At 43.8% G+C, this 16,209-nt stretch overlaps 1 protein-coding gene across 1 annotated transcript in view; it reads left to right on the forward strand.

The window, feature by feature from the left end:
- The window catches only part of CHST15 (carbohydrate sulfotransferase 15), a 525,836-nt gene that overhangs the window by 464,392 nt on the left and 45,235 nt on the right, over positions 1-16,209 (forward strand). The window contains exon 8 of the mRNA XM_085601655.1: positions 5,325-5,472. Within this exon, the coding sequence (XP_085457781.1) occupies positions 5,325-5,472 (148 nt within the window). The remainder of the gene's footprint in view (positions 1-5,324; positions 5,473-16,209) is intronic.

Here is a 16,209-nt window from a genome sequence, read left to right on the forward strand (position 1 = left end):
TGCAGGTACCCCGGTGGGCATGCCAGTGTGCCATGACGGGCCCTGGTTTACAAGAAGTGCAACTGTTCGCTGTAGCACGTTGGGGCCTCCTGGCACAATGTGCACAGCAGAGTGGGGGCTTGGTGGGCCGAGAAGGCCAAGTTCAAGTGTATGGCCAAGTTCAAGAGTTCAAATGTAATCTGGTGCATATCTTCTTTACTGCCTTTGACAGGCCAAGGCCACTAAAGTGTACGGCCAAGCTCAAGTTCAAGTCTAATGTTGTGCCTAATTGCCCGGCAGCTTTCGTCAAGTTAATACCACTAAAGAGTGATGCTTTGATAATTTTATATCCAAAAGGGATAATGTTACTCTCGTGTTGGTCACTGGTGAATTACCTGTTTCGTGAATAAAAAAAGGCTACGCCATGAACAACACGCTCTGTTTCTGAGAGTCCTTGGGCAAATGGGAAGAGTGAATGTCACGTGTGCGCCTACTATGACCGGCGCCCCCCGCGCCTAGAGGCGGGGCGCCCTTAGTAGCGCCACGGGACTGGACCTTCCCCCAGGGCAGAAAAGGGGGCTGAACGAAGTGACGTCGTCAGGGCGCGCGGGAAGGCTATTTGAATCCGCGCCCTGCGATCCTCAGCCTCTTTGTCCCTTCGAACCTCCGGCAAGCTGCAGGGGCACATCGTCAACCACCCACCCACCCGGCAAGAGAGCGAGGGCGGAACGGTGACAGTTAACAACAAGCAAGCGCAACAGGCGGTTAAACAACTGGATGGCCCCCAGAAAGGGGTAGGAGCCACATGTGCAGAGGGTAGGCGGAAGGGGGGATTGGCCTGCTGGTGGTCCCTGACTCTTCTGCCCTAAACCCACAACCTATGGACTGAGGTGAACCCTGGGGAGGCTGCCTGAGTGCAGGTACCCCGGTGGGCATGCCAGTGTGCCATGAGGGGCCCTGGTTTACAAGAAGTGCAACTGTTCGCTGTAGTGCGTTGGGGCCTCCTGGCACAATGTGCACAGCAGAGTGGGGGCTTGGTGGGCCGAGAAGGCCAAGTTCAAGTGTATGGCCAAGTTCAAGAGTTCAAATGTAATCTGGTGCATATCTTCTTTACTGCCTTTGACAGGCCAAGGCCACTAAAGTGTACGGCCAAGCTCAAGTTCAAGTGTAATGTTGTGCCTAATTGCCCGGCAGCTTTCGTCAAGTTAATACCACTAAAGAGTGATGCTTTGATAATTTTATATCCAAAAGGGATAATGTTACTCTCGTGTTGGTCACTGGTGAATTACCTGTTTCGTGAATAAAAAAAGGCTACGCCATGAACAACACGCTCTGTTTCTGAGAGTCCTTGGGCAAATGGGAAGAGTGAATGTCACGTGTGCGCCTACTATGGTCTCACTCTCTACACAGTGTCATTTTAAGGATTTTTGAGGTCCCGGGAAAGACATATTTCAGCAGCTTTTGTGTGATCCTGTTAAATAACAAACAACTTAGCATTGTAAGCTTAAATTAGCAAGAAATGCTTACTAAAATTCAAAGTTGCTTCATTCAGGGGCCTCCAAAATACGTTTTGTTCAGGCCCCCCACAAATCCTTAAAGTGACGCTGACTGCAATGAGTGTCTCACGTGTGCCAAGAGCCTTTTCATACTAAATAACTAAACCAACATTATTTCAAGGGAAACATAAAGGAAATTAATTTAAATGAATCCTGAAAATGATCGCTGTCAACATTTCTACCCAAATGCATATCGATGCTAAATGGAGTTCTATTCAAATGAACTGAGAGAAACGCAGTATAACCCCTAAACCTACACACATCTAGACCATGGACATTCATGCAAATAAATCAAATCATGAAAACAATAGGCAACATAACCGCATTAATGAACAATAAATGTATTTTGCACATTTCACGAACCAATAGCATTAATCATTGAACATCATATGCATCAATTGTTGAATTTAAAGTGAATGCATGTGTCCAGAATCAGTAACTGAGATGTGTATTTCCTTCTCCCTCACTAGTTTTCTCACACCCTCTGTACTCCACACCCTCACCTTAGTCTCCAGCTCTGCCTTTGATCGCGCACCTCTGCTTCTCCCATGTTCATGTCCTAGGCACCCCTGAGTTCTGTTTCGGGTTTTACCACCACCTTGTCCGATGGAAGTCCGTTCCATACATTACCTCCCACTCTCTAAAGACGGTGGCGGCTGGCATCTACGGGGAGGCGGGCAGGCACACGCTAACATTTGAAAAAACCTTGCTTAAACTGACGTCCTCCGACTTCAGCTCTGGTCCTCTTCTCAGCCGGAACCGGATGCTGCAGTGTGGGCACCAATCCTGGTGCTGCTCTCACAGAGTGAGAGCAGCACCCTGATTGGAGAGAGCGTTATCAGTCGCCACTCCCAATTACATTGGAGCCCTGCACTTACTCCTACCCAGCTGTCATAAGGCAGCTGGATTAGAGGTTTCAAAGTGCGCATGTGTGGCTGTCCGTCGCAAGGCTTCCAGTCAAAAAGACATGCACAATTTGAAAAGTGCAAACACAGCCCACCCTCCTCCCTGCTGCTGTCATTCAGCAGCTGCCCTGCCCCCATCCTTATGCGAGCGTCAAGATGGGAGGATGAAAAATAAAATGGTAGTGTATTATCATTTAATTTTTCATTCTTTAGGGGTAACTTAAGTGGGTTGACGCTCATCCGCTCAAATGGAGGAGCCCCCCGTGGCGGCTGACAGCTACGGTGAGGGTGGGTGGGTGCATGCGAGAACATTTTATTTAAAAGAAAATCAAAAACTTACCTTAACCAACTTCCCCCGACTTCAGGTCTGGTCCTCTTCTCAGCCGCAACAGTATGCTGCAGTGTGGGCACCAATCCTGGGGCTGCTCTCACTCCGTGAGAACAGCGCACTGATTGGAGGGAGCGATATCAGGTGCCGCTCCCAATTACATTGAAGACCTGCACTTACTCTGATGGTTAGAGGTTTCACAGTGCGCATGTGTGGCTGGATGTCACAAGACGAGCGGCCAAACAGACATGCACACTTTGAAAAGTACAAACACAGCCCACCCTCCTCCCTGCTGCTGTCATTAAGCAGTGGCCCGCCCCTGTCCTGACGCAAGCATCAGGACGGGTGGATAAAAAATAAAATGGTAATGTATTACCATTTTATTTTTCATTCTTTGGGGGCTAACATAAGTGGAGCAACGCTGCTCCGCTCCAACGGAGGAGTCGCCCCTGCCTAAAGAGCAGCTTCCTGCGGTAGTTCCGATTCTCTAGCAGCCAAGTGGTATCTCTTGGACTGACACTTGTCTGTAGTCCTCATTCTGAACTACTGACCTTTGAGACCAGGTGCAGTCATCCAGGGAAGGTTTCAACAACATGTTCAAAGGGAGAGCAATATTTCCTGTTTGGGGCTGCTTCACCTTCCCCCAAATCACCACAGCATATCCTTGACTTTCTCCCACTCATTGCATTGCAATGCAAACTGAGGTCTTTAGATGAGGTACCGTTGACTGCTCATTATTTACCAGTTCTCTTCAAAGACCCTCATTATAAGTAAGCCTGGGCGAAAATCCACGAAGTGCAAAAACAACTCTGCCGCGCTACACGTAGCTCCGCAAGCAGCGGAGTGAGTTAGAAAAAATGCCATTCACGGTACCAGGCACAGCACAAGTGGGTGCAAGCCGGTGCTGCTTCCTTTCTGCCGCTTGAGTAGATTTTCTACTCGAGCATCAGCTTTCTCAACGTGAACGGATGGCTTCTCAACGTGAGCGGTCACGCGTATACACGGCCAGTCGCATTGAGAAATCCGACCGCCTGCGTCGAGAAATCGCACAGGGAGGTCGATTTCCCTCGCTCGCCAACTTGACATTGACGAGCATGAATGAGTACAAATCTTGCCGGGAGGTAGATTTTCCAGATTTTACAGATTTATGTAGAGTGGGCTGGATTTCAGCGGGTAATAGAATGCTTTACTTAACAACAGATACTTAAGCATTTAAGGCTCACTAAATTACGTTAGCTATTTGCAAGTTTCCAGTTGAAGGTTACAAACAAGCAAAAAGGCGGTTTGTGCTCTTGTCCCACTGCCAAATACAGTCCAAAAACTGTAGGATGTATACATTCAGAGATATAGTTTGCATAGTGGCAGCTGTTGATCGTTGAAAGTGATGGGGTGTAATACTTGCCCTAAATTCCAGGAAGCAAGCAAACCCTTTTTACACATTCAACAACCATCAAACAGATGCCACTGCCTGCTTCAGGATGCTTGACCCTGATTCACCCTGCAGGTCACCATTTTGTATTATATTAAAAGTGAATAATATATTATTATTAACTTAATAAAAAAGTGGGGAACAAACAGCAGGGCAGAGCCTTAATGCCCATAAGGGAGAAATGCCTCTAGGCGGGAACCGTCAGTTGATTTGGAGATGCAACTAGTCCTGCCCAAGCTCACCTGATGCTCTTTCTGATGGAATAAGGTATCCAGTCAGAGGTCAAGTGGACTCAGGTACCAACATCTCCACAGGTCAATGTACATTCATTTGTATATCTGATATGACTGGTGGAAACGTTTCAGCCTAAAGACTTACAATTGCTTTGCTGTAGATTACTGGTGATTTTTTAATAGTGGAAAACCATTTTTCACATCACACCTGACTGCCACCATTTGAGGCATTTTGCAATGTATGAGGATTATTTGTGCGGCAGAGGTCTAGCTGGTATACGCCCCCAGATGTAACCTGTCATCCTGCAAGTGATCCATTAGGTCCTGGAGGCACCCTCCCTATGTCCTGGAGTAAGCCCCTAAAACCTAATGGGAGACACAACAGTACCACTGGGTTTGCCTGACTATACCCCTAATAAAATTGGTGCTATGGCTCAAGATCACCATAAACATCACCTCGAAGGAGCTCGGTTTGAAAAGGCATTTGCCAATTGAGTGTCCACTGTTTCTCAGGATGTTTGACAGGGAAGCCTCATATGTGCAAGTGTAGTTCCTGTTATCAGTTAGTGCATGAACAGGAGTGGGGGTCTGTGGGACACACCCGGCATGCCAGTCATGAGACTATATCTGGCTGAAGCCGGTTAATGCACCCCTCTCCGGTCCAGAAACCAGTTGTGCTTCCTCGTGTGCAAGGTGCCAAAGACCAAACTTTAGGTCCTGATGCATGCTGAAAATAACATGGCACAATCATACTTTTTGGTGGAAGAACAAACTGTGTTCTTTTGTGATGATGCGGATAATGGTGTTGTGGGCTTCGATAGTTCTGTGGTGTGAGCATAGGGACTGCTATTATTGTTTGATGATATCCTGACACCTTCTTCCTCGTATTCACAGGTGAGGCTTCAGGTGGGTCTCTACATCATCTTCCTGCTGGACTGGCTGACTGTATTTCCCAAGAAGCAACTTCTGGTCCTGAGGCTGGAGGATCACGCGTCCAACGTGACTTACACCATGCATCTCGTGTTCAGCTTTTTAAATCTGGGTATGTGTAGCATGAGAGAGAAAAGCTCAGAGCCTTTGCATGGCCCCAGGGGCACAGCCTATCTTCAAGTGTGAGGGATCCGGCAGTGCGGGGTAGGCCACACGTCAACTGGACGCAGTTTCTTGAACACCGATACCTTTCCGTGTCCTTCACCTGCCGCGATCTGACGGGGCCAATTGAAACTTAGTTACTGATTGGCTGCTGCACCAGCAGGTACTTTAGCTCTTGGTGTCACTTATTATTACAATTAGGCTAGTACACCACTTTGCAATTTATTTTTCTAGTGTAGAGTTACTTTTTTCTAGGTCCTGAAGAATTGCCACTAGATCATCCTGACTTAACTGTCAAGAAACATGTCGACCAAATGAGACTGAGCCCAACACCCTGCAGCATCATTGCAGTGAGACGCCAACTCCATTTTTAACCAGGGGGAAGGCAGGACTATTAAAGTCTAATTTACCTGACTCTTCCATTTCCCTGTTTTAATTCACACTTTTACACTCCTACACTACCAAAGCCCCTTACACCCACTGCACCATATGGCTAGGAATAAAAAGATCTCCACCAAAGAGCCCCTGCATAGGGTGCCCGTCTGGTATTGCAGCGCCGACCCGACGAGGAGCATGCCCGATGATGAAGCATGACACCCAGCAGGCTGGGTGTGTGAGGGCCCTTATTCCGAAAGGAAGGACTTCCCAGTCCCCCCCTTTCTCACCAACACTACCAGTGTGTAGTCAGGGCCCTCTTTAGTCCCCTATCTCTCCCTCTCAGCCCTTCTATATCAGGAACTGCATACCCTTTCTCTTGATGGATAATAAACAAGGCAATGGCACTGCACACTGAAGAGGGTTGTGTACATTCCTATAATATTGCAGTAGGATACTATCATTTCTTGAGGGATGAACAGGGTATAGCATTGCACTACAGTGCGATGGGGTGGACAGGACTATAGCACTGCACTCAATGAAATCCCACATAGAGGCATGGAGAGTGTTCTAGGGCAGAGGCCTGGTGATGGACAGGGTGTCAGCATTGCACTCTGTGGATAAAAGAGTGATAGCACCACTCACTAGAAGCTGGCACACATACATTATTGAAACTTGGGTATGAAAGTATAGCTCTGTAGCGTACTACTACATACTGGGAATACAGAAGGCTCTGTCACTGCAACTAGGGAGTGGACAGAGCTCTATCACTTTGTGTTGGACCCGCAATCAGTTCACAAATTTAGAGTTTCTTGGCCTACCATCACACAGACTAATTCCCATTCTTTTGTTGTCTCTGTTGGTCGTATGGATATTTGCCATTGTTTAGAGAAGAGGAGAGCAATACATCAGATACAATATAATCACAATCATCAGTATATATTCTGCCATTAAAGAAATGTTAATGTGTTAAATGGTTTTATTAATGTGAATCTCTTACTAAATCATCTTTATTAAGTCATACTATAAATTAAACAAGTTTAATCATTAGAATCTTATTAGAGGTCAATAAGCAATCAATAAGCAATCAATTGCAATAAAATGCATTAAGAGTGTTCTATTTAGGGAAGAATCCCTATTCTAAGAATATGGGAGAAAGGAGTCAGCCAGAACCTATAAATAGTTCTAGTTCGAGAGAGTGAGAGAAATCATAAAGCCTCAGCAGTAAAGTCAGCTCAATAGTTCAACAATATATATCAAAGCTGAACTTCCCCTAAAGAGAGGTTCAAGAAACTCAGTAGAATTTCAGAGCAACGGCATAAGGTCTGGGTAAATGGACCTGGCCAAGAAGGCAAAAAGTGTCAAAGAATGATAACCTACGCTAGGAAGACGCATTATTATAGACATCACATTCCACTAAGCTTTGCAACATGTTACTTCTTTTGTCTCCCGTCAGCTGATCAGTGTTCGATGCTCTCATGAGAATCACTCCTCTTCTTCTCACTGAATTAGAATTGTCTTCAGACAGCAATGTTAAGTTTGCATCTAAGTTGTAGCGGGTAAGAATTCATGTGGATCAATTTCTCATTCAGATCTTCTTTCCCACATATAGACTACATCTCTAACCTTCTAATAAAAGAATTGTGTACATTAGCTAACAATGATCTATATAGAAATTGAAATATCTATATTAATGAAAGAAAACATTTAGCAGATCCTCCATTGATTGGAAATAAAAACAGTTAAAAAGCCAAGTTCACATTTTAAATACTGCATCTCTGTGTATGAACTCTTCATTACCTTATTACATGAAAACAACTAATCATCTGTTGACAGTGATCTTTGTGTAAATAGAAACTATTTGCGGAAATATGTGAAAATATTTCATGCAACTATTATTTATTACAAAACATATGGTCATGGAAAGTTCAAGGAATACACATTTATGTTTTTTTAAGCATTCTAAGTAAATTAGCTTTTCAGACAGTGTTACTTTATACATTTACGTGTAAATGTAACTGCGTACTACAACATTTAGCATTTTAAGCATATTTGATTTTCATTAGAGCTTGGAAGTTAATGTTGCACATTTATTATAAACTATATCATCTTATGATTTATTAAAAACGCACCTACACATGTGACCGCCAAAAGAAGAGAGCTATAGTACTGCACATTGAAGCTTGAGAAAGTTTGAACACTATACTCGGGGGATGTAGAGGCCGATAGCATCGAGCCCATTATGGTGAGTTTTGTAGGCAGTAGCATTAGTGGAAAGAAAAGAATGGAGGGTGGGGGGAAAAAAGTCCACTTCAGGATTTTGAATATTTTGCCCACCCCAAGTCGCTACCATAATTAATACTACTCGTCCCGCCTGCAATTCTGCTAGTGGTGCTGGGGACACTGGTGAATGCCATCACCTCAGTGAAGACAAACGCAACAAATGTTACCAGAAAAAAAAATGTAAAGGTCCCCTTTCCTGTAATTCTCCGTCTAAAATCCTTCTTTTTTATGGGTTTCTGCAGCGACTGAACGCTCCTCCTCACAGTTCTTCCACTAATTGACACTCAAAGGTTCAGAGCATCAAACAAAAAACATTCCTTGGATTCCCTTATTCAAATGTGTGTGTAATCCCAACTCTACACTAAAAATCACTGCCCTGTTCTACACATCTTGCCAGTTCTGTGCTTCAATCCAAAGAGTTCACTCCGATTTGCAAGTACATTCACATAACAGAATTCAATACATTCCCCTACTCATCTTTTTCAGATTAAGCCCCGATTTTCTTTTCGCAATTGTATTTATTTATGTGGTGTGGTGAAGGGAAGGAGAATCCTACTGATCCGATCATTCTCATGGCCGCGTTCTAGAAGTCCATGCAGAGTTTGTGCATTAGTTAAATAGATATATATATCTTTAACTGTATAATTTTTAGTTTGGGGCTAGAGAAAGCTCCGTTGGCCAGTCCATTTTATATTTCCAATGACAGGGGGGCTTTCAGTCTGAGGTCGAGGTGCTCTGCTCCTGCACATCTACTTACTTCCGGTATTGCTGCTTCTCAGACAGTACCCCAGTCTTGTGTTGCTGGCTGCACCCTCCAATACACACACACAATTAGCAATACATAAAATAGATAGATAGGTCAGCCATCCAGGTAACACCACCCTACTCTTCACCGTCAGAAGATGGCGCTCTAAAGCTGGGCTTTGTACAAAGATCTACAAAAAAACAGTTTGGATGTGTTTTGGTTAATAAATAAAATAGCTCAGTTCTGCTATTTCCAGCCTCCTTTTAACAGGAGTTTCTAGCTTCCCCGGTAGAAGGATGTGACTGATTGGTCCAGGATCACACAGTTTAGTCACATGTGCTTCCCCCAGGTACAACCTGGCTCCTACTTTTCCCAGAAGCCTGAAATACAAACGCCGTGTTCTGAGGGAACAACTCATGAAAGGTGACCTACTCTCACGAGGAACAGGTACCATTATGTAAAGTATTTAATCTATTTTACAGGTAAATAAATGGAGAGCACTGGAAACCGGAAACCTTGCTGCCAGTTAGGGGTGAACGAAGCACATCGGCTAACAATATGGGCACAGCTAGTGCCCTCAGCCCATCAGTTACGGGAACTGTATGGCTGCAGGTGTGCTATGACCTGTGTCAACTCATTGCCTTTCCTCTAATTTACCTTCCACCTGTTATTCTAGAATGTGGACCGGTGTGACGTCATGCATTCTGGGGCGGTGGACAGCAGAGAGATCAGAGCCTGAAGTGCCGCACCAGTGGTTTTTACATACGTCATACCTGTGTTGCAGTCGTTTGACTTATTCATAATGCAGATTAAATATCTTACGTGTGAGCCGGGTGGGAGTATGCCAACTTTCTTGAGTTCATAAGAATCGTGTGATCTGCACATTTTGGACTTGCACGGTTTTACTGCGTACCCTATCTTCTTCTATCAGCACCTTGTATGGTGTTTTGCTGCTTGCGCCCAGGACGTAGGGAGGCCCACTCGTACACTTGATCGTGGCAGTCATTAAAAATCTTAAGATTCAAACCGGAGTGCACAGTGCCATAGTTCTTGGTAGGGAGTGGACATGATCAGAGAAAAAAAAACAATGTCAGCACAGGACATAACACATTGCCAGCTTCTTCCAATCAACAAAACAAAATTAGTAAAATACCTTACCCAGTAAATGTATAAAAGATAGACATATCAAAAATAATTTTTTTAAAACAGCAATAAAATATTCTACAGACTCTAAAATCGAGCAAATGTAGAAATTCTTTATAAAAATTCAATAGAGAAAAAAATCTTTAACTTTTCCTGGAGCAACTCAGTTCCACATGTTAGGTGAGAACGCTTTCCTTAGTACGCGCTTCTCTTTTCGCATACCAGCCGTAGAACTCAATGAAAGATCCTGATCTCGAGGGCCAATAGAAGTACTTCCACCACCACCACACACAGGAAAACTGCCATCACCGCTAGTCTTTAGAGAGGCGGAGACGTCAAGTACACACCCATGGCCAGAACACTCTGGAGCACTTCCACCACAGGAGGCTGTCAAGACACCCAACACATTCCTCCTCCAACTTTGACCGCATTATCACAATACCATCTCTGACCATCAGATTATCTCAAAGCTCTTGCACTTTCCCTCGCTACCTCCTTCTCATATACAGGACTAAACTTAATTCCTGTATTCCTGACCTTAAACTTAAGCAAATTATTATGTGCTAAGTCCCCTCTCTCAAACACTCCAACACAAACACCTTTAATCATATCAATTCTGTTTTTTTTTTCTACTTCAGCTTAATACATCCTTTTCTCACATAATTTCTCATTCCATCTTCAACCATGCACATACCCTCACAAATTTGCTGAGCCATGCTGGGCACAAAAACCACGGTTAATCCTTCCCTTGAGAGCTTTGAGGGGTGTAACTCCTGTGACACTGTGCAGAGTATTATGATGAACCCACAGCATGGATCTCAGAAAATCCTCAACATTCAGTCTGAGAGCAACTGCCCTCTCACAGACTTAGTCACTACTCTGTTCATTCTTTCTACTAGACCATTCCCTTGAGGACTATACAAACTCCTCTTCTTGAGTTTAATCATTGCACACTCCAAAATCACCTTCTTTGGCACAGAGACAAACTGCATATCATTATCAGAATGATGTTCACCTAAAAAAAAACCTCCCTTGAAATGAAATCTGCGAGGAAAACCAAAACACTCCTAATGTCTGTCTCCTTGACGAACCTCAAATCCAAGTAATTCAACATTTAGCCCACGAGGACGATTGCAAATTTCTGGTTTAGAGGCAAAGTTTTTGAAAATTCCTAAAACAATCTGTGCATTGTTTGTACTACAGTCTTGCAGGAAATCCAGCTTCAGCCATGGGATGAACCCTAGATTACAAATCCTTGTCATTATTCAAACTCACCTCTGTCCATCTCTCTATCCATGACATGCCAGCAATGACTCTCTCTCTCCGCCTCCTCTTATTCAGTGTCAGCCTAAATGCCCTTCATTAAGATTCTCCACTAATCTGGTTCTAAATATGCATGGGGGTATTAATTTATCACCACAAACCGAAGTACCATCTTCAAGTTATAACTTCAGAAGTACTTTGCTGAAACTTTGAACCTCCAATGATAAACGCCCTTCTCTAGGCCAACAATCTTTCATATAACACACTGAAATGATGGGACGTACGCGTTTTTCAGGTAAATGATTTATGAGTTTATTCTTCAACTCCACCCAACACACGGAGCGTCCTCCCAGGGCAGACAACGAACGGCAACTGAGTTACCGACATCGAATCCCCACCAGTGAACGGTCTAATCCATTGTGCTTTGCACGCGTGGGTTTGGATCCCATCCTCGTCGCCAAATGAAATGATGGGACGTACGCGGTTTTCAGGTAAATGATTTCTGAGTTTATTCTTCAACTCCACCCAACACACGCAGCGTCCTCCCAGGGCAGACAACGAACGGCAACTGAGTTACCGACATCGAATCCCCACCAGTGAACGCTCCATGCGTCAGACTACATTCAAATGAACACAGGCTACTATTACATTTGTGAGCATCGCGCGCTAACCACGCGATGCTCCACATGTCCACCACTACACACACACTCTTAATTAACACTATGTCATCCCCCTAAGGGTCACACCGGTTATTCTCCCTATTACACCCAACAGACATCTACAGAACACCAGTCACCATAAATTGTACATCCTCCTCATCATCCTCCAAAGTAGTATATTCACCCTCAGGTGTTGGCCAAGTGAGAAAGACAATCAGCTTTCTTGTTGCTGCCAGGTGTGTGTTCCACATCATAATGGTGTTCCACCAACTGAGAACAAAGTCGTACTAATCTGATGGTTGCCCTACAGGAAGCAACATTATTCTCACTCAGTATAGGAATCAAATGTTGTTGATCTGTGAGCATAAGAAACTTAGTTCCTTACAAGTACGGTGTACATTTTTCTACAGCCCAAGTTCAGGCCAACATCTCCAATTCTATAACTGAATGTTGGGGCTCATGTGGTTTTAATGTGCGAGGTGAAAATGCAGTGGTGTGTTAATGTCTGCCCTGCCTGAGACAGCACAGCATCTATGCCAACACTACTAGCACTTACAGTTATACATAACTTCTTTCCTGGAATATAAGAAGATAAATTAGGTGCCCTAAGCAACTGCCACTTAATGTACAGGAAAGCCCTTTCTTGCTCCTCCCATCATTTAAAATGTAAATTTATTTTAATAATCTGCACTTGGGATCAGCAATTATAGCACAATTCACAATGAACTTCATGTAGAACTTGCACATTCCCATGAATGCCAAAGTCAAGATTGACTGGCCTGGGAAAACTTTCATTGGCTTCCTACAACCCTGGGTGAGATCGGATCCCCTCACCCGAGATCACAGGTCCTAAAAGTTCGATTTTCCAGACACTAAATGTACATTTATCTCTTACGGACCTTAATCCCTCTCCATGAGCTCTTTGAAAGCTGCATCCAATCTTTGCAAGCATCCCAATTTATCTTTCCCATGAATTAAAAATTTGCCCTGGAAAGCCAAAACTTTATTCAAACCATGCAGCACTACACCCATAAGAAGATGAAACACAGCTGCGGCTGGTGCCTATCCAGATGGCATCCTTCAAAATTGGGAGGTGCCATCAGATGGCAATGACACTGCGAGATAGCAGAAAAAACATGTGTCTAAGCCTGCGTCCAGTGTGGTTAGCATCTCATTGATCCTGAGCAAAGGATGTCCATCAACCCACATCGCCTTGTTCAGGCTTCGAAGAGCTATACACATTCATAATTTGTTGGGCACACTACAATGTTTCTGAGGCAATCAAAAAGAAGATTTTGTAGGATTTCCTTTTTTCACCGTTTTCCCAATGCTCCACTCAATATACTACTCACATTTAAAGGTTACAACTTAGTTTGTGTAACCAGTACAGTACCTGCCTTCACCTTAAACCCTGTTAGCTCCCTTTATTCACTCTATTTGCAGATCTACACGCAATACCTGTTGCTTTCAACCTAGCTTCAGTACAATACTTAAACATCCTTGATGATCCCATGCTAAAATGCCAGGACCCTCTACAGGTACATACACATTGCCTTGTACAGCCCATCCTCTAAACTCCACCCTTGCTTCAAAATAGTCCATCAAATTAATTTAGAAACCAATGTAGATGATAAGGTTCCTAAGTGGCACTTGTAGAGAATCCAACCGGTTGAATATTTTACGACTAAATTGTAAAAGGGGTCCGATGCACACCAAATGAATCGATTAAAGAACTTCTTCAGCGATGTGAATGCCTTCTTTATTCGTTACAACACACAGCATTCAAAAATGGTAGCGGTCAGCTCCGGAGGTCTCAGCACAACTGCCGAACCTCCGAACCTCACCGCTAGAACATGGAATACATTTCCTCACAGTTCCAAATTGTATTCTAATGAGAAGAACCGAAGGTAAACACAACACGTCTTCCCTCTTTAAACAGAAAGAAACAGAACTGAGAGAAGAAGAATAGAAAAATCTAAAAGAGAGTACAGAAAAGGAAAATAAAAGGAAAAAAGGAGGAAAGAAGGAAAAGGTGAAAAGAACACCAGAAGAAAATTCAATGTAAAATGTAATCTTTCAGATAATAAGGAGCACAAGTAATTCTTGTGCTTTCCCTAGGAACAATAGCATTATTATCAGAAGAAGAAGACAATTCCGACCTCCCCCTTCTTTCCGAAAAGGACAAATCAATAGTATTATTCACAACAGATTGATCATTATTGACAACATCCAGTGGGATTACAATATTGTCACAACCTGTATTAAGAGGTACGATGGATTGATCAGAGTCAGTCAAATTGAGGTTAGCAGAGAAATCTTCATCAGAATAGTTTACAAGATTAGAATTAGCATGAGTACCATTCTTTACCAGAACCACATTTCTTTTGCTCCACCACTTTCCATTTTCTACTAACACTGCATGTTTGGAGACTTTAGTAATGCGTGTCAAAGGATTTTTTTTTAGATTTGCTGCTTTTTAAGCCAAGTGTTCTCTTAATCTTAACCAAATCTCCAACAAAGAATTGAAGATCTTTAACTTTCATGTTTGTGTCATATGTCAATTTCATTTTATTTTGAGCTCTTTCTACAGAAGAACGCACTTGTTTGATGTCTGGAATGTTAATAGCAGAATTAGTATGTTAAGAACCCAGAAGGGGCTGAGTTTAGAGGAACCATAACGCCCTTTGAGAGGAACAAAAGGTGGAATCCCTGTGACAGAATGGGGAGTGTTATGATAACTCCAAAGTATTTCTTGCAATTGCTTCGTGAATAACCTCTCCTTGTAAGGATGCTAGTTGAATAGTTTCCTTAATCATTTTGTTGACCCTTTCTACCATGCCATTACCCTGGGGACTGTAGAGAGCAACCGTCAAATGTTTAATCCCCAAATTTTTCAGAAAATTTAGAACAAGGTGAGATTTGAATTGGACACCATTGTCCGACACTATAGTTTTGGGGACTCCCTCACGTCGGAATAAATCACGGAGCAAGTCAATCACAGCCATAGTAGAGTGTTGGGAAAGAAATTTGCACTCCACCCATTTGGACAAATAATGAACAACAACTAAGGCATATCATAAATTAGAGCGAAGATTATACATGGGACCAATGAAATCAATGCCTAACTTTTCCCATGGGCCATTAGGAAAGTCAACAGGATGGAGAGGTGTATTACGCACTTTCAAGGACTTGTCAGACATGGAACAACTAACACAATGGCCAATAAAATTTTCCACCTCAACATCCATACCAGGCCACCAATAAAAGAGTCGTAAGCGTTTTTTTGTACCAGTCATTCCAAGGTGACCCTGGTGAGCAAAATTGAGAAGTCTAAGTCTGAGCTTCCCAGGGGGAATTAATAATTTACCTCTTAAAACAATATCACCTTCAATGGTAAGATCGTCTTTTATTTTGTGAAAAGACCGTAGGCCTTTGCACAGAGTTCTTTCTTCATGCCAGCCATTGACAATTAATTTTTTAATGATACACTGTAAGTTGTATGCTTGAGAACATTGAATCCATTCAGGGTAAGTGATGGCTCCTTCCAGCACCACCAAACCATCCACTAAACCCACTACACATTCACTATCATCAACAAAGGTAGATGGATTTTCCTCAAGTAAGGGACATCTAGAGAGAAAATCGGCACGAGTATTTTTCCCTCCAGGAATGTGCCTAATTGAAAAATTAAAATGGCCCCTGTTCATTGATTGGAGCAGGTGCGCCCAAATGGATCTGCCCTGGGGTTCAGAGTGGCATCCTAAGTCATTCTTGGCTACCCTGTGTTGCTGGTGGTGCAACGGTGGTTGGTGGCTGAGGAGGAACCAACCCCCAGCTCATGGAACGGTGCAGATCACGATGGTTGGGCCAAGGAGGTGAATCGGGCCCAGGGTTTCTGGCCTGCCACTTTTATATTTGGAGAGACCATGTTGCTGCTCTCGATGGTGGAATGAAGAGTGGAGTGGGAGGGCGTAGGAGCTGACCTGAGTCTGAGAGGTCAACTGGGTTTGAGTGAGCATCTTGCATTGGTTCGGAGCATTTGCATTGGAGGAGGGCCCGGTAGCAGGAGAGACAAGTGGCTGGGCCAACAACTGCTGAGTGGCATGGACAATGTGTGTGGGACCTGGGCTGAAGCCTGGGCTAGACCGCAGATGGGTCCTGAGTAATCGTTTCCTCCTTGCCTGATGAGTGCTCATCAGCATGGAAGACCCCTGATGTA

This window comes from Triturus cristatus, chromosome 1_2 (assembly GCF_964204655.1).
Source record: "Triturus cristatus chromosome 1_2, aTriCri1.1, whole genome shotgun sequence".
NCBI classification, from domain to species: domain Eukaryota; kingdom Metazoa; phylum Chordata; class Amphibia; order Caudata; family Salamandridae; genus Triturus; species Triturus cristatus.